Raw genomic sequence first — 19,190 nt, 5'->3', positions numbered from 1 at the left:
ATATAACACAAAAGGGGATAAATAAAAAGTTTATATAAAGATTGGCCTCTCTATATTAAAATTTTTAAATATGTCATTATATATAATATTTACAATTACATACTTATTATATCTAAAACAATTATGTTAGTATAAAATATATATTAAAATATAAAATACATATTAAATTAAATAACACACATATTTGTATACATATATGGTAACTGATTTTCGTGTACAAATAATATTTTGTATTTAATATTACTTGTTTATTCTAGCAATAACTAAAAAATATAAAATAAAAAAAGTTAAAATAATTTTGTGATTTTTTGTTGTTTTCTAAATATTTTTGAGTAAATTAATAGTCTTACTTAACTTAAGTGAAAAATTTTTTTAATAAAAAGACACATGCATACAAATACAATTTTATCTGTTAATTTATGACTAATTTAAGAGTGAGAATATTTTTCCACTTCCAATTTTTTGGAAATATTTTCATGTAAAAATCACTTGTAGCCGTAGCCCGTAGCTCTCAATTTTTATCATCAATAAATGAAAATTCAATCAATTATAATATCTATAAAAAAATATTTAATCAAGCAATGATTTTTTTTAATTCAAAGTTTATCCAACTCTTTTAGTGATGCACTAAGCACATGTTATTCTAAGAAGTGATGATAATAACTTTATGGCAACCTGCCACAAACATATGTTAAAGGGAAATGATATTTGGCCAAAGCTTATATGGCAACTAAACCAAAACCAATCTAAACCATACATTGTATTTTGATAAAGAGAGAAGTCTGTGGGAAAAAAATATTTAAGTGTTTTTGTAAAATTAAATATTAAAATATTTTTATTATTATTAAATTATACAGATGTTTTAGTAAAAATAATATAATATATATTTTAAAAAATAAAAATTAATTATTGACGTAAAAAATATAATTCATGTATTATTTTACCGCCTCATTCCTACTTGCAGATAGTAAAAAGTTAAATTCTAATTCGTTCTCGTGGATACTTGCTCTGCCCCTACCCGTCACTATAATTATTAAAATCTAACAAATAAAATTAAATTTTAAAATTTATATAACCATCATCACATACATAACATAAATTAAGAAAAAATTTAAATATGATACAATGTTATTAATTATTTTACTAATTATTTTACATATATTACATATATTATATACATACCAGAGTAGGTAACAACAGATATTACCTAAATTCGACCCCTATCTGCCCCGCCTAAGATCCCGCTTTCAGAGCGGGTAATTATCCGTCCCGAATGAGTAAAGACGGAATGAGTACCTGCGATTTTAAGTAGTATTACCATCCTTACATACTGATACGTATAAATTTATCATCTTATAGAAACACCTTTTTTAATATCATAAGCCTATGATATATATGCAAAGATATTGTTACATCACTTCATACAAATCCAAGACCTACCATGTCATATTGACTCAAATAATGTAATTAAGTTGAGCTCTATTAGTCTCCTTTTATTTTTAAATGTTAAGATACACTAAGTTCCATTCGGATTTTACAAAGTTTGAAGTTAGAAACTTGTTGACATTATCTGCAATCATCATTTTCCAATAAAATGACAAATATCAAATGGCAGAGCACCTTATATGATAAGATTCTCTTCTTGTTCTAGTTCTAGTATAATCAATGATTACATTAAAGACAAGTCAAAACTTTTTGCCCCCCTTCTACCTATAAATTAGATTACACATGTTTCAACTTTTTCTCACACAGTTCATTCTCTAGAAGCCATAGAAATTAGAAAAAAAAGGATGAAATTTGAAGTAGAAATCATTGGTAGAGAAGACATTAGGCCTTCTTCTCCAACACCCTTTCACTTAAGAACCTTCAAACTCTCCCTTTTGGATCAGCTCATTCCTGCTCCATATGCTCCTATAATCTTGTTCTACACCTCACAAAATGACACAAATACCCTCCTTGAAGTCCCCAAGAAGCTAGAATTGCTGAAACAATCTTTATCTGAGACACTAACACAATTCTACCCTCTAGGTGGCAAGATCAAACATGAACTTTCCATTGATTGCAATGATGAAGGTGCTAATTTTGTAGTATCCAAAGTAAAGTGTCATCTTTCTAAGTTTCTAAGCCACCCCAATTTGACCCTTTTGCACAAGTTCCTTCCTAGTGATGAACTTGTTTCTAAAGAATCAAACTTTGGAACCTATGTCACCAACATCCAAGTGAATGTGTTTCAATGTGGTGGAATTGCCATTGGAACATGCATTTCACATAGGATCATAGATGGTGCTGCATTAGCCACATTCCTAAAGTGTTGGAGTGAAAGGGCTAGAGGCTGCAAACACTTGACACAACCAAAGTTCATAGCATCTTCTCTTTTTCCCACAAATAGTTTATGGCTTAGAGACTTATCAATGGGAATGTGGAGTTCCTTGTTCAGGCAAGGAAAGTGTGTAACAAAGAGGTTCTTGTTCACAAACAAAGCTATATCCACCCTCAAGGTTCAAATATCTGCAAAATATTGCTATGATGTAGCCGAAGATTCGCCTACGCGGTTGGAGACTGTTTCTGCAATCTTGTGGAAGTGTCTCATGGCAGCATCCCAATCGCGATTTGAAGTGCAAAGGTCTTCTTTTGTGACTCATTTGGTGAACTTGCGGCGGAGAATGGATGAAGCTCTATGTCCTGATCACACCATGGGCAACCTAGTTTGGTTAGTTTCAGCTAAGCATTTCGACGAACACGGGATGAGCATGGATGACTTGGCGTGCAAGCTAAGGAACACAATATCAAGAATCGATAAGAGTTTTGTGGACGAATTGCGAAGTGAAAAAGGGATCTCGATCATGAAAGATTCGCTTAGGGAAATATGTGAGTTAAGATCAAGGAATGAAATGGAACATTTTGGGTTTAGTAGTTGGTGCAATCTTGGATTCTATGAAGCTGATTTTGGGTGGGGAAAACCAACGTGGGTGAGTAGTGTTGCATCAAATGGTCCTGTGTTCATGAATCTCATCATTTTGATTGATACAAAGTTAAGAGATGGCATTGATGCTTGGGTTACATTGGATGAAAATGACATGAATCATTTGATTTCAAACACTGAAATCCTCAATTATGCAACTTTGGATCCAAGTCCTTTAGCCAAAGTTAATAAATCATTTCCATGAAAAGAACATATATATTTCAATAAGATAGAAACTCAAATGCAATTAACTTCATGTGAAATTGATAGCCGAAAACCGACTTAGTTGACAGATTTGACTAAATTGTTAACTGCACCTAAATTTTCACTTTCAAATAATAGACATGTTATCATGCCGCCTTCAATATTTGAACTTTGATTCAATCTTCAAGTGAGATATATATCAATCTCAATGCTTCTTGATTAGTTATTTAGAATGTTTAACTTAGAAAATTGAACTGCATCAAATAGTTGCATCTTAATCATGTTATTCAGATTAGTTAACCAAATAATAAATAATTTTTTATTTTTTAAAAAAGGAAAGAATTAAGATTGCATATAACTAAAGGTAGGGTTAAGAAGAATTTATAAACAAAAGCGTGTTGGAACTGTTTGCAGTTCTTTCTATAACTATAACTCAACAATTTCATCTTCCATGCATTCACCAACATGAATCACCAAAGTTCCTTTCTTCTTTGTTTGTCTTACCCTGCAACAATTCCTTCTTGGAGACTGCTCAAAACAACAACAAAAACAAACACATTAAAAAAGAAATCAAGAAAAAACTGATGAAAGTATTTCGCTAAGTGTACACCAAAGTCAACTACCAGTATAAAATACATGTTGGTACAAATACACATTGAAAATGAATTAAACCACACATGTATTTATACACAAATATATTAGCGGCTGATTTTAGTGTACGAATAGCATTTTTGATCTTGGATAAGAGTAGATTGAAGTTTTTACCTTGTCCCACAAATGTGGGTCGGGTTTCTTATAAACCTCAACTATTTTGATTTGGGTCGGATCCTCCATTTTCCACTTGCAAGCCGGGTTGGACTGAGTCCGAACGTACCGGCTCGCAGTCTCATTAGCACCCTTGTTGTATGCTGCATTGGACAAGTAGTAAACAAATGGTTTTTGGCAGACATTCCGACTAACCGGCCGTGTGTTGAACGGATAGGCCGTGTAATCGGCCCGCTTGTACCAATTCAAGAAGGTTCTCGCCGGCATTTCCATCTCCCGGGCCGAAAAAATGCCCCGGAAAATTTGAACCGCATAGCCCCATGAAACGGATATGGTCCAAGTCCGGGTCTTGTCGTAGCAAATGGATTGCTGCATGAGCCCAGCCGGGTCGAGTTGCATGGGCACCTTGAGCCGCTTTAGGGCTTGGACTCGGCTCACGTTTGGAAAAATGGGCTCGACTATGTCCAAATGATGGAGGGACACAAGTGGAGTAACAGGATGGGCTGCTAAAAGCCCAAATAGATTGCCGTACACATCAAACTACCCAAAACAGAACAAAACAAAATAAGCCAAGTCAAATAATGATAAAACTCAAAATTAGGGCAACAATAATACATAGTAAGTGTAAATTAATTTATATTATCTTGGTGTGAATTTTGAGGTAATTATTTTAATAATTATAGTGAATTAAACTTAAATCCAACTAAAATGTCAAAATGGACATAAAAATATATAATTGTTTATAGATAAATACTATGAATTATGAAAGAGAGAAAGAAGGATACAAGTGTACAACTAAGACTAAGAGAAAAAAATAAAAAAGAAAAAGGAATATCCATAACTTGTGGTTAAGTTTAATGTAATCAATCTGGCGAAAGAAATGGAGAAATTTCAGAGATAAAGTAAACAAATTAAAGGCTGGATTCAAACAACAAAAAACGCGTATTTTATTATGGAAAAAACAACTGTGTCTAACACGTAATGATGTAACTGGAGTAGTGGCAACTTGGGAAGAGTTTTATTCATTGTATTCGAACTAGAAATATATATAGATTAAAGAGACAAATTTTGTCAGATAAAATTAATTTCTAGACTATTATAGTATCATGATATCACACTTTTTTTTAAAAAATAAACTCATTACTCCAACACATATCATAGACCTCAATATGTAGGTGATTTAAGTGTCTCAAAAACAAAAAATAATCCAATTCTAAAACAAGAATCATTTTAGTTTAAAAAACAAGGAGAATTTTGTCCTTGTTCCAAACATGATACTTAACAGCTAACACAGCAAGTTAACGCGTCGTGTCGCCAACTTTTGTTAGTCTTTAACAAGGTGAAAACTCAAGTGCAGTTAATTTCATGTGAAGTTGATAGTTGAAGACCGTTAAATAATTTGACAAATTTGACTAAATTCTCATCTAAAGACTATCAACTATCAACTTCACATGAAGTTAGTTGCACCTGAGTTTCTATCCTTTAACAAACATCATTTGTTTTTGTCATATACCCTAACACACGCGCCCTTCCCTTCCTATGAGTTCCATATAACCACTTCTTAGTCATAGCTAGGATTTGAATCCGGATGCACTTTCTAACAAGACATACACAAATGTCACTAGCCAAAGCCTTGCAGTGCAAGAAACAACATTGAAGAACCACATTGTCTCGCGCTACACGGGCTAGGACGAATTTTCTCCTTTTTATCCATCAACGATCATGTTGTCTTTGGAAAAAATGGATATTATTGTATTAAATCAAGGAAATTTCTTTGGTGAAGTATAAAATTAGATGAAGAATGAAAATTTTTTACTAATTTTATAAAAAAATTGTATAATACACACAATAATTTTTTCTTATAAACTTTTTTTTTTAAAAAACAATCTTCACCCTACACTAAAATTTCACCGTTAAATCAGACCCAAGGAAGAGTTTCTTAGATTTCTAAGGTGGGATTGTGACGTGCCTTATGGGATGTGACAAGTGTTATTAGGTTTAAATCTTTGTCCCTTTTACATAATATTATTAATTAGGGTGGGACCAATTTAACAAACACATCCCACACCGAAACAATCTCTAGACTTGACAACTGGATGCTTTGTGCAATTACATATTCCCCACATTATGAGCTTTTTATTCACTACTATGATTGAGACCTATTTTGAATATAACTTAATTATGTCAATTTTTTTTTCGAAATTAGGAGTGAGACTCAATCCCGAGACCTCTATATGAGAATGGAGGAGTTAAATCTCAATTTGGCCCCTGAAATTTGACTTGATGCTCAAAATAATCCCTACAATTTCGTTGGCCTCAATTAGAACCCCCAAATTTATAATTATGACTCCAGCTTGCCCCTGTGATGATCTCTGCCACCGAAATGCTGATCTAGCGCAATTACATGACATGGTGGACACTACTTAAACGACGGCGCATTGGTTTCACGCTCAAACCCTTTGGAAACCACGTAGTGTAAGGGTTTTCTTGATGTTTTGCAACTTATAATCGTCGTAAGGGAAAGAAATAGAGTTTTAACCTACAAAAAACTGAAACGACATGGTTTCCAAAGGGTTTGGGCACGAAACCAATGCGCCGTCGTTTAAGTAGTGTCCACCATGTCATGCAATTGCATCAAATCAGCATTTTGGTGACGGAGATGATCGCAGGGACAAGTTGGAGCCACAATTGCAAATTTGGGGATTCTAATTGAGGCCAATGAAATTGTGGGGGTCATTTTGAGCATCGGACTAAATTTCAGGGGCCAAATTGAGATTTAACTCTTAGACTATACTATTTAAGCTATAGTTCATTGGCAATTTTCTAAAATTAATTATGTAACTTTTGTTTTGTACGATTTTGTTAAGAAAATACTAATAAAAAATTAGCTGCCAAATTATTTACTATATATTTGTATATATTTATATTTTTTATTTCATAAATTTTCAATTTATAGTTAAATTTTAATATTTATTCTATACAGATAACATGATCAAATTTTATAATTACTTTTAAAAAGGAGGTAAACTTTTTTCTTTAAAAACATAAAGCAACTCTACCTCAAAACTACATCATAATTTCAAATTTTAAAAAAATATATTGTTTTCTTTAATATATTATTTTCTCTAAATAGATAGTAATTATTAGGAATTCAAATTTAAAATAAATTTTTTTAATATAAGAATTTTGTTAGCATAAGCATTTAAAACATATTTTAAAAATTCCACAAAAATATTTTTTCAAATTTATTAAAAAAAATTTTATATTTTTAATACATTAAATATATAAAAAATTTAAATCCTCTTAAAATATATCTTTAAGATACAAGATACCTAACTTGAAAATAAAAATACTTATAACGCTGAAATTGAAAAGCAGCTGAAAGAAAAGGAAAGGTAGGAAATAATGAAATAACCAACAAATTTTATTAATTGACTCATTTAGTCGGTGGAGATATATAGCTGGAAGCATCAAACCCTAGATGTGGTGGTGGTGGCCTAGTTTTGATTTGGAGACTAAGACTATTGAAGATTTGAAGTTTTTTTATTATTATTTTTTTGAAGATATTCATAGTTAGAAGAATATAATGTCTCATCTCCCAATTAAAGAATAAACAAATTTGGTAAAGTCTTTAAATTCAGCACCACATTCTTTTCTGTCAATTAGGGTAGAAAATTGGTGAAAATTCTACTAAATTCAGAAAACTACTAGCAATAAATGATAGTATTAAAATTTTTTGGGCACATAAAAAATATAGTAATGCTTTATTTTATCCAATAATTGCTAGATCTATTGGCGCCAATGGAAAGCAGGGATTTTTTTTTAATTCTTGATATTATAAATTAATCATTAAATTAATCATCTTCCTCTAAAATTTATCCACATCATAGACAAGACCCTAGGGAACTTCATTCCACAAATACATAAAAAATTAAAAAGGAACTATTTTTAAAATGTGACACAAATCATCCTAAAGTGACCTTAAATAGAATCAATAGATTTGATTAGGTTACCTAGATTAAAATATTCTTAATGATCTATTACCTGTTTTTGACCTAAATCATTATTATTCCAAGTAATGATATCTCCCCATACTCCCCTATTCATTCAACAAAAATCCCACTAAACAATATCTCTTACTTTATTATAAAATGAGATCTCACATGAACAAAAAATTAAACCAAGTGGGGGAACCTAAGGAAGGCTTTCCTAACTTTACTTATTTTTTATGAGCCCCCAAAATTCTCCCACATTATCTTTTGTTCATTTTATAATTTTGTCTCACACCACTTCCAATAAATTTCTCCAAAACCTCCATAGGTTGACCAAGTCAATATGTAAAGTCTTCAAACAAGAAAAAATACTAAAAAAACTAGCCGAATTTATTGTTTTTGATATACAATTTTAACCATCAATTCAATTTCTTTAGTCTAACAATAAATTCTGCTGATCCTCTTGTATTTCTCCTAATTTTGCATTTTTCCTAATTTTAAGGTAAAAAATCTTCATTAATTTGACTATCAACTTATGGAATCTCCACCAAATTTTAAACCTCTAAACTATCCATCTATATCCATTGTCCTTAAGTAGTATTCTTCCACTCCAAAATCCAAACACTTCTATACACATTACAAGACACAAATCTGTTTTGAAAACAAGACAAATAAACATAGTAAACACACAATTTTTCAGTCAACACCATCTCAATGTTCTTATATTTTCTATCCTATAAAATTTACCAGACACAAGCTAATGGCTGATTTCATCACTTTTTGATGTTAATGTAACACACCTCAAACATAAAATATGAAAACTTAAAGCAAAAAAAAGAAGAAAAGAAAAAGAGAAGATTCCAGAGACAAACCTGATGAAAGCCTCTTTCCTTGGTGAGAGGAACACCAAGCTCAGCCATACAAGCTTGAATCCTATCATCAGAACCATATAAACCAGGGTACCTCTGAATACACCTATCTTGAATCTTCTCCAATGCCAAAGCCAAAGGGTAACTAATTGCAAAACCACCACCACCATAAGCCATGTTATAAGAGAAATAAATGTTCTGCAGATGACTCTCTGAGTTACTTCCAATGTAATAATACTGATTGTGATCATATTTCTGCAACACTTTCACCAAATTCTCAGTGACAAAAACTGTGTCATCATCTCCCATCACAAACCACCTCACATTCTTCAATCCAAGCCTTAGTGTCTCTGAAACAATCCTTGAGATCCTTATGGCTGATCTATGACCCTTTGGATTCTTGTAATTGAACCTTGAAGTGTCTTCAGAGATCTTCAACTGTGGCAAGAGCTTCTCATCACTTGGATCAGTTTTCACTTTCTCTTCTAGCCACACTATTCCTCTCATCTGATTTGGCTTCCACCATAGCTTTATATACTCTTTTCTTTGCTTCCAAAGCTTTGCTGAGGCTCCAATCCCAAACACTATGTGGGAAATATTTGTTTCTTCAAAAGGTTCCAACTTTGTGGAAACAATCGCTTCATCTTCTTGTTCTTCTTCTTCTTGAGAGTGTGTTGTTGTTGTTGCTGCTGCTGTGGTGGAAGTGGTGGTGGTGGTGGTGGTGGTGTCAGAAATGTGGCTAATTGAAATGTGGTGTGTTTGGCTACAGTCATATGAATTGGTAACAAATCTAAGAGAGTAACAAAGGTAAGAGATTGTGATCAAGAGAAGAATGAAAGCCATTAGCTTTGAGAAGTTCCATGAAGAATATATGTGTTCTAGATCTTTGTGATTGTTCTTCATGATAGACATGGTAATTGGTATCTCAAAAATAAATTTAAGATTTGGTGAACTTTATATAAAAAACACAGAATCACACAGGTAGAAGTCTAGAAGAAGAAGAACAATAATAGTAGTAATAAGAAAAAAAAAAGAAAAAAAAAAGTGAGCTATATAACAATATTTTGAGTCATCATAATAACTTGCTTTATTAGCCAGAAATATATAACAACCCCATCATAGAAAAAGTGATGAACCCAGATCAGATTTTAGGAAAGTTTGTTTCTTTTTTATAAGGTTGCAAGAGTTTCACAAGGAACAAAAAAGGGTAGCTGAAAATAAGAAAAAAAAAGAATGTTAAAAAGAAAAATCTTCGAGCTGAAGTCAAGTGAGAATTGAAACTGAACAAAAAAGAAGTAAACACTTAACCTAAGATGATGCTGCAAGTCTGCAACTATGTGGTTTCTTTTTTGCAGTTTTAAAGAATCTGTGTTCGATTTTTATTCATATAAGAACACAGTTAGATACCCTTTTAGATTTAGTTCTTAAAAAATAGTTTTTTTTTCAATTTTTTTTCTTTTTAACTTTTTTTCACATTTTTCTCTTGGCCGTTCGGTGCTATGGATTGCAATGGACATGTGTCTACTCGCAAAAACAACACATTCTTTTGAGAAAAAATGAACACAAAAAAAATAAAATAAAATAAAGAAATTCTCTTTATTTCTTGTTGTACTTTAATGCACTCCAAAACAGAAAAATAAAGAGAAAATAGCTAATAAGTAACTAATTAATTATATTCTTTTGTTTTATTGAATTCTACTTTATTCACAAGATAAAACACGTATCAAGTTCGTTACATGCGTATGATCATTGATTTCTTATCTTTTAAACTGAGAGTCTAAAATCTAAAAAAGTGATTCAAAAATAAAAAATATATATCCGAGATTTTTTGGTATATATACTAGAATTTTCACAGAAAATCAACCAAAATAATTTTTTGACCGAGACAAAAAGGGATAATAATAATTTGAAAATAAAAATTAGTAAAATAATAGGTAAATTGATACCGCAAGATCGGTTATAAATAAAAAAAACAATATCTTAAACCACATAATATTTGCTGTAATTTAAATTAAAATTGAATTTAAAATTTGAGTCTAGTCTAAAATGTTAGTTTTCGATTGAATAAATTTTAAAGGATTTTCTTAAAAAATATTTTTTTAAGTTTAAATTATCACAAAATTAAAATATCTTTATTAAGTCAGTTATACGAAAAATACCTCATTTAATATTTATACAAATATATTCAAGTGAGAATGATACATAAATAAGAAAATAATAATATATTAAAAAATATTTTTAACGAAAATTAATAAAAGAGTTAAAAAGCCAATTACAGCTAAAAAAAAGTTGTTACTTGTGATTTTTACAAGTATATCTAACAACTAGGAATAATTTCAGTTATAAAAAAATGTTTGTTTAATAATTTACACTTTTGTTAAATAAATTATTAAATTTGAAAAAATGATTTTATTATTTATTGTAATGATAAATATTTGGTTGATTGATTAAAAATTGATTTTAATTTATGATGTTATTATTTTTGTTATATAATTTTAGGATTAGTAGTAATATAGGTGGTGATTTGATTTGATTTGGAAAGAATCAATTGTTAAGAGTAAGATATGAAAGAGATTAATACTACCGAATAAAAAAATAATCATGACAATTATAACAGAATTTGGACACTAAAAAACTAGTATGAATAATGAAACATTGATTTGATTATGTTTAGAAATAATCAACTATTAAGAGCAGGATATGAATAGAATATAAAAATTTGTGCTGCTATCCAAATAAAGAAAAGTATAAAATTTTTATGATAATTGATTTGTTGCGACGGCTAGCAAAAGACTAAGTTTATGATATAAGAAGAAGAATCAGGTTTCAACTTTTAAGATTTTTAAAGATAAATATTCAAAAGACAGAAAATAGCACGATAATTTTCTTCTTTTTCACCTTGATATATTAAGTTTTGTTTGAGTGTTCCTAGTATAAAGAGAAAATACTTATGATTTATTGAAAGATTATTTGAAAAAACTTATGAGTCATAATCATAAATTAGAGAGAAAAGATCATATTATTTTAGATTTAGTTTGTCTTGATTTTTTTTGTTTTTGCCACTTTTTTGTCTTGCCATTAATTTATAAAACACGGAATTATTGGTTCGATTGTCTTGTTTTTTTTTTTTTTGGTGCTTTTGTTTGGTTTTGGTAGGTTTGGTGCGATTTATTTTTGTTTTAGTCTTGGTTTTGACGTTGGTGATTGTAATCTTAAATTGGATTTAATGAAATACCACTATCATTAGTAGAGATTAATTTATATATATATATATATATATATATATATATATATATATATATATATATATATATATATATATATAAAGTAATCACATTATATTTTTTTATATTGGCTTTGTTATAATTAGTGCATTATTGTGGGTAGTATTTAATTTTATATTACTTTGTATCTATTAGAAGTTTAAAATCTATTGAAGACTCAACAATTGGTATCAAGAGTCAATATTATATTATTCATTATTTGATTGGTAAAATTCAAGTTTGAATACAATGGCTTCTACTAGTGAAAATGTCAAAAGTAGGCAAATATGAAATCGAAAAGTTTAATGAAAAAAATGATTTTTTCTATTGGATGATGCAGATGAAAAATTTGTTTATATCACAGAAATTGCACAAGGCACTGGCAGAAAAAGAGAAAAAATCAGAGGATATGAAGGATGAGGATTGGGAAGAATTAGATCTTAAAGTGCAGGCTCCGATAATCTTATGCCTTGAGACGGATGTTGCTTTCTTGGTGAATGAAGAAGCAACTGCAGCAGGCATCTGGTTAAAGTTAGAGAGTAACATCATGACAAAGACTCTAACTAACAGGATCTACTTAAAATTCAAATTGTATATATGCAAGATGGAGGAAGGCACCTCAATCCGAGAATATATCAATAAGTTTGATAGGATTATATCAAACTTAAAGGATATAGATGTGAAGATTGATGATGAGGATCAGGCACTCATATTATTACTTTCATTATCGAAGTCTTATGAAAATTTGGTGCAGACTTTGATGCTAGTGGGTGACACTCTGACCATGGATGAGTCGAGGGCATCACTTTTAGCAGATGATCTACGTATGGTTGCTACGAATGTAATGTCGTCTTCAAATGAAAGAGAGTATAATAATCAAGTACAAGGATTGTTTGCAGCTAGAGGAAGGAGTAATGAAAGAGGAAAAGGTAAGCGTGGAAAGTCTAGGCTAAAATCTAGACTTCACGCAGAGAGAACATGCTTTAAATATGGTGAGCCTAAACATTTTAAAGCAAATTGCCCAAATAAGAAGATAAATTTCAAGAAACAGAACAATGACGACAACTCAAAAAAAAAAAGCAAATTACATCTCAAAGGATGATGAAGATTGTTACTATGTAATAAATGGTTCTTACGAGATATTCGGTAAATGGATGCTTGATTCTGAAGTTTCTCGCCATATGTGTCTAAATAGGAAGTGGTTTACTACCTATCAAAACACTAATGGCGGCACAGTTTTGATGGGCAACAATCATGCTTGCAAAATTGTAGAGATAGGTACTATAAGAATCAATATGCATAATGGAGTTGTAAGAACCTTTAAGAATGTGAAACATATTCCTAACTTGTGAAAAAATATGATCTCTATAGGTTTGTTAGAGAAAAATGGTTGCAAAATTATTGCTGAAAATAAAATTTTAAAAGTTGTTCGTGGTTCTTTGGTAATGATGAAGGGGATTCGTTATGGTAATCTTTATCCTCTTTTGTTGGACAACTATTACAGGTAAGCTAGCAATTGGAATCGGTGGAAATAAAGACCAAACAAACTACACGAGGATTTGACACATGCGGCTTGGGAATATATCGAAAAAGGGTCTGTCATTGCTTAGTGAAAAAGGTTTGTTGAAAAATATGAAGAAACCACAAATTAAATTTTGTGAACACTGTGTATATAAAAAGGCACATGGGGTGAAATTTTCTACAAGCAAACACAAAAGCAGAGGGTTGTTAGACTACGTGCATACTGATGTTTGGAGTCCGGCTAAAGTTATTTCCAAGGGTGGTTCTAGGTACTTTATTACGTTTATTGATGATTATTCAAGGTATGCTTGGGTTTACTTCCTCAAGCATAAGAAAGAGGTATTCGACACTTTTAAGCGGTGGAGAGCAATGGTTGAAAATAGAACAGGTGGGAAGCTAAAAACTTTGTGATATGATAATGGCACAAAGTATACGGATGGAACTTTCAAGGAATTTTGTGATCAAGAAGGGATTGTAAGATATTGGACAGTTAGAGACACACCACAACAGAATGAAGTCGCAGAAAGACTGAATCGTACACTATTTGAGAAGGTAAGGTGTATGCGCTCTAATTTTGGGTTAAGTAGAGAATGGTGGGCTGAGTTAGTTGCTACAGCGTGCTACATAGTGAATCGATCTCCACATTCTTCTTTAGATGGAGATACACCTTATAAAGTATGGTTAGGGGAATATGCAGATTACGAGAAACTCAGAGTCTTTGGATGCACGACTTATTATCATGTCAAAGACAATAAACTTGATGAAAGAGCTAAGAAAGTAATCTTTTTGGGGTATCCAAGAGTGGTTCAAGGCTATCGTCTTTGGAGCGTAAGTGATTCTAAGTTTTTAAGCAGCAGGGATGTGACCTTTAATGAAAGATCCATGGTAGCTTTGTCTAAAATTATGACGACAGATGATGGTGATGTTGGAAAAACTATAAACACTCAAGTGGTGGAGATAGAGTTTAAAAACCAACCAATAGACTCTAGTCATGTTCAGGTGGAGCATCTTAATGCTACTCACGAAGATGAGAAGGTCGATGAACTTGATCATGAGGAGATTCAGCGAAAAAATACACATGTATTACAACAGCAACAGCAGGATTTTTTGGCATCCACTAGGCCAAAGAGAAATACAAACTCGTACAGAAGCTTGGGTCAGACAAGCCTTTGAGGCATTATGGGCAGTTAAATTTGGTAGAGTATGCACTCTCGGTGGAGGATGATGAGCCAGTCACCTTCAAACAAACTATTAAGGACAAGGATATTGAAAGCTGGTTGGTTGCTATGGAAGAAGTGATGCAGTTTTTTCATAAAAATAAGACATGGGAGGTAGCCTTATTGTCCATGAAAAAGACTGTTATTGGTTGTAAGTGGGTATATAAAAGAAAAGAAGATCCTACTAAATCGAATGGTATAAGATTCAAGGCTAGGTTAGTGGCCAAGAAATTTGCACAGTAGGAAGGAGTTGATTATAATGAGATATTTTCTCCTGTGGTGAAACACACTTCCATACGGATACTTTTAAGTCTTGTAGCTCATGGCGATCTTGAGTTAGAACAACTAGATGTGAAGACAGCGTTCTTGCATGATGATTTAGAGGAAAAAATTTATATGTATCAACCTGAAAGTTTCAAAGTTGAGGGTAAAGAAGGTTAGGTTTGTTGCTTAAGAAAATCACTTTATGGATTGAAACAATCTCCTTGGCAGTGGTACAAGCGATTTGATTACTTTATTTTAAAACAAGGTTTCTTTACAAGTAACTATGATTGTGTGTATACATTCGTAAGCTTTCTGGAGGTGATTATATCTATCTTTTATTGTATGTGGATGCCATGCTCATTGCTTCTAAGAGTAAGGTGGAGATAGATAGGTTAAAGTTTCAACTTGGTGAAGAGTTTAAAACAAAAGATTTGGGTGCTACGAGGAAAATTTTAGGCATGGAGATTAGAAGAGAAAGATCAAGTCAAAAATTGTTCTTAAGCCAAAAAGACTACATGGAACGGGTTATCAAAAGGTTTGGGATGAAAAATGTTAAGTCGGTGGTGACTCCATTGGTTCCACATTTCAGATTCTCAGGCAAACAATCACCTACAATAGTAGAAGATAAGGCTTACATGAACAATGTACCTTACGCAAGTGCTGTAGACAGCCTAATGTACGCTATGGTATGCACACGCCCAGACATTTCACAAGCAGTCAGTGTTGTTAGCATGTTCATGGAAAATTTGGAGAAGACACACTGGGAAGCAGTCAAGTGGATATTAAGATACTTGAAGGGTACCATTGGCACAAGTTTTATGCATTGGTGATAAATCATCATATCAAATTAGTATGGTTTTGTTGATTCAGATTATGCTGGTGATTTAGACAGACGACGATTTACAACTAGTTATGTATATAAAATATATGGTGTTCCAATTAGTTGGCGATCGATGTTACAAGTTACAATGGCACTATCTACTACAGAGGCTAAGTACATGGTAGTAGTAGAAGGGGTGAATGAGGCATTGTGGTTAAGGGGTCTTCTAGATGATTTGGGTTTTAAGCAAGATTGTGTGAATCTTAGTTGTGATAGCCAAAGTGTGATTTATTTGGCTAAAAATCAGATTCATCATACTCATACCAAGCATATTGATGTTAGGTATCACTTGGTGCGTGATATTATAGAGAAAGGTGACATTTCTCTTGTGACGGTACACACAAACGAAAACCCTGCAGACATGTTGACTAAAGTAATGTTGGGAAACAAATTCCAGCATTGTTTGGATTGCTCAAAATTATTCTATGTTAAGTATTACATGGCAAATAAAGGAACTACGTTTCGTTTGATCCTGGTAAAGAGTACATAGACAGTCATTGTTAAGATGATACAACCGGATACAACTACTACAATTTGTTCATTCAAATTTTGAGTTAGTTTTTTAAATTGTGATCGAAGTGAAAAATTGTGAGAATACAGGAAGGTTAATAGCAAATTTAGGGAGTAAAATAAGGTTTGCAAGGAGTTTTAATAAGAGAGAACTTGTAGAGAGTTTTCATTGGAGAATTTTATTCTTGTTCATTAAAATTATAGTATAGATGATACTATATATATTTCTGTAGTATTGTAATTAAAACATCATCAAAATAAGAAAAAAAATTAATTCACATCATATTATATAGAGTAATCACATCATATTTTTTTATATTGGCTTTGTTATATTTAGTACATTATCGTAAATAGTGTTTAATTTCATATTATTTTATATCTATTAGAAGTTTAAATTCTGCTACATACTCAACAAAATACTTAAAAATTAGCCACTATAATTTACAATATTTCGATCATTAAAAAATAAATTATGAATAAGAGAATATATTTGATATCATAACCAAAAAACTTGTGGCCTTGGTGAAATGTTAATATGATAAGTGATTACTTGGTTGAATTATTCAACTAACATTATCATATTGATTTTGTGGAGACTTTGATGGAAACTGAATAAGAAGTTTCACTGTCCCGTGGAACTAAAAGTGAACTCATCAATGCTTGTAAGACTCTAAAACTTGCTAAATATTAATGGTATTTAAGGGGTTTAGTTAATTCTTTTATTGTGAGATTGTGGTTGGTAGTCTTCCACTTCCATAAATTAATCTAATTTCTATTTCTTCACATGCTAATTTTAGAAATAAAAAATAGTGTTACAGCGTGATCTACTCCACTTACAAGGTCAAATGCAAAGGACTAAAAAGTTTAGTGGAAATATGAATTAGTTCCAACTTATTTTACTCAAGTAACATGACTTATATATCTTAAATATAATCAATTTGAGTTAATTAAATGGTCAGTTCACTCGTCCGCTTAAGCAAGTGTCAGGGTTCAAAATTTTGCCTTGTGCATGCAGTAACCCATTAGCCAGTAACAGACTCTTAAATAAATCTCAAATTTACAACGGATTAGTTCTTGACTATCAAGTTGGAGGATACCGTGAGAAATAAAAAAAAAATATACATATCTTAAATATGAAGTTAGTATGTCAACAAAGACAAAAACCAACATTATATTAACACTCTTTATATTTTTTATGGAGATACATTTTACTTTTAACATATTTTTTATATTATTTTTTATTATACATGTAATATTAACACTTACAAAAATTAAATATATTATGAAAAGCATAACTTTAATATACTGATACTATAAAAGAATTTTATACAGTTATTTAATTATATTTATATGTTTAGATAATTTTTAAATAATAAGTTTAAAAATTAATTATCAATGAATAATAATTCAAATGACATAATCTCCCTATATTCAATTAAGAGGTTGTGGGTTCGAATCTCCTATTTTTGGTAAAAAAAAAATTTAAAAATTAATTATTTTTACTAGTGTAATAATATATAATTAATAATCTGTATAATATTAAATTCTATTACTACTATGATAACACATATCAGATAAATAATGTATATATGTTTTTTTCAATTGATATGCCATTTACTAGTGGTGGATTTTATTGTGTCCAATTCATTTTTTTCTTTTTTCAATGAACATTATTACTCAAATGTGTCTAATAAGTAAATTTTGAACAATCCATTTGAGTTACTTAGAAATTCTCTTATTTTATTTGAGCTGAAACAGATTCAAACATAGTTTGGTGATTGCTTCTTATTTTAGGTACTTTTCCTGAGCGATTATTAAGCAAGCTCTTGTAAACTTGCATACATATAACATATCCATGACTTTATAAGCCAACTTTCCAATTTTGTGTTATAGTTTTTTCAATTATTCTATCTCTTATGATAATAATAGTTTATTTTGTTGGGGAAAGAAGAAGAATACTTTTTATATATGTATTATTAATTCTAATCTTATTTAAAAAATAAAAAATAAAAATTGTTTGTATACTTTTTTTTTTTACTGAAGATAAGGAAATTCGGATTCGCGATCTCTTAGACGAGTATGGAAAGATTATGCCATTTGAGTTATAACTCATTGGGAAATTGTCTGTGAACTTGTTATTGTAGCTATGGTGTAGTTTTATTCAATCAAAATCTCATTATATTTGATTAACATAATTCAATCTAGGTCCCATATATTGTGTACATAATATCAATATAAGCAAGTGAAATAGACGGATAAAATGACTTGTTAACAAAATTTATATCTCTAGTTTTGATTGTTAATAATAATGGTGCAGATGTTTTAACAAATAATGACAAGGAATTGATTTACAAACTTTCTGTTTTATAAGGACTAAATGTATGATATTTATTATTAAAATTGGATTTTTTAAATTAATGACATAACTAACGTGACATATTTTAAAGGTATTTATTAATTTATTTGATTTGATTTATTTAAATGTATTAATTAATTAATTATTTATTTGATTTAATTGAGATAAATATTAAATTATTTATATATTTTTTTATTATATTAATTATAACTAATCAATTATATTAATTATTTGATTTAATTGAAATAAGTGAATTGATTTTGTTTTAATTTGTATTAATTTTTTTATGTATTTTAATTAATAATTTTTAAATGTGCTATAATTAATCAATTATTTTATTTGATTGTGATAAATATCAAATTATTTAATATTTTATTTGATTACACT

The 19,190-nt window shown here is 30.4% G+C and overlaps 2 protein-coding genes across 2 annotated transcripts; one reads left to right on the top strand and one right to left on the bottom strand.

The window, feature by feature from the left end:
* The first annotated feature begins 1,762 nt into the window (after positions 1-1,762).
* Positions 1,763-3,319, top strand: LOC130961559 (stemmadenine O-acetyltransferase-like). The gene has a single exon (XM_057887504.1). It carries the CDS (start codon positions 1,791-1,793, stop codon positions 3,165-3,167), a length of 1,377 nt encoding a protein of 458 aa, XP_057743487.1. The 5' UTR covers positions 1,763-1,790; the 3' UTR covers positions 3,168-3,319.
* A 162-nt stretch (positions 3,320-3,481) lies between these two features.
* Positions 3,482-10,179, bottom strand: LOC130961558 (uncharacterized). Its single transcript, XM_057887503.1, has 3 exons — positions 8,796-10,179; positions 3,932-4,471; positions 3,482-3,694 (listed from the first exon to the last, which is right to left on the bottom strand). Exons 1-3 carry the CDS (start codon positions 9,702-9,704, stop codon positions 3,593-3,595), a joined length of 1,551 nt encoding a protein of 516 aa, XP_057743486.1. The 5' UTR covers positions 9,705-10,179; the 3' UTR covers positions 3,482-3,592.
* Positions 10,180-19,190: the final 9,011 nt, after the last annotated feature.

This window comes from Arachis stenosperma, chromosome 2 (assembly GCF_014773155.1).
Source record: "Arachis stenosperma cultivar V10309 chromosome 2, arast.V10309.gnm1.PFL2, whole genome shotgun sequence".
Classification (NCBI taxonomy): Eukaryota; Viridiplantae; Streptophyta; class Magnoliopsida; order Fabales; family Fabaceae; genus Arachis; species Arachis stenosperma.
The sequence above is the reverse complement of the archived record's forward strand: the minus strand, read 5'-3'. Positions and strand labels throughout refer to the sequence as shown.

Excerpts from the sequence above, each read along its gene's own strand:
- LOC130961559 (XM_057887504.1), top strand. The coding sequence starts at position 1,791 with ATGAAATTTGAAGTAGAAATCATTGGTAGAGAAGACATTAGGCCTTCT.
- LOC130961558 (XM_057887503.1), bottom strand. The coding sequence starts at position 9,704 with ATGTCTATCATGAAGAACAATCACAAAGATCTAGAACACATATATTCT. Across the intron at positions 4,472-8,795 it reads AGGAAAGAGGCTTTCATCAG|TTTGATGTGTACGGCAATCT; the intron begins GTTTGTCTCTGG and ends TGTTTTGGGTAG. Across the intron at positions 3,695-3,931 it reads ACCCACATTTGTGGGACAAG|TCTCCAAGAAGGAATTGTTG; the intron begins GTAAAAACTTCA and ends TGTTTTGAGCAG.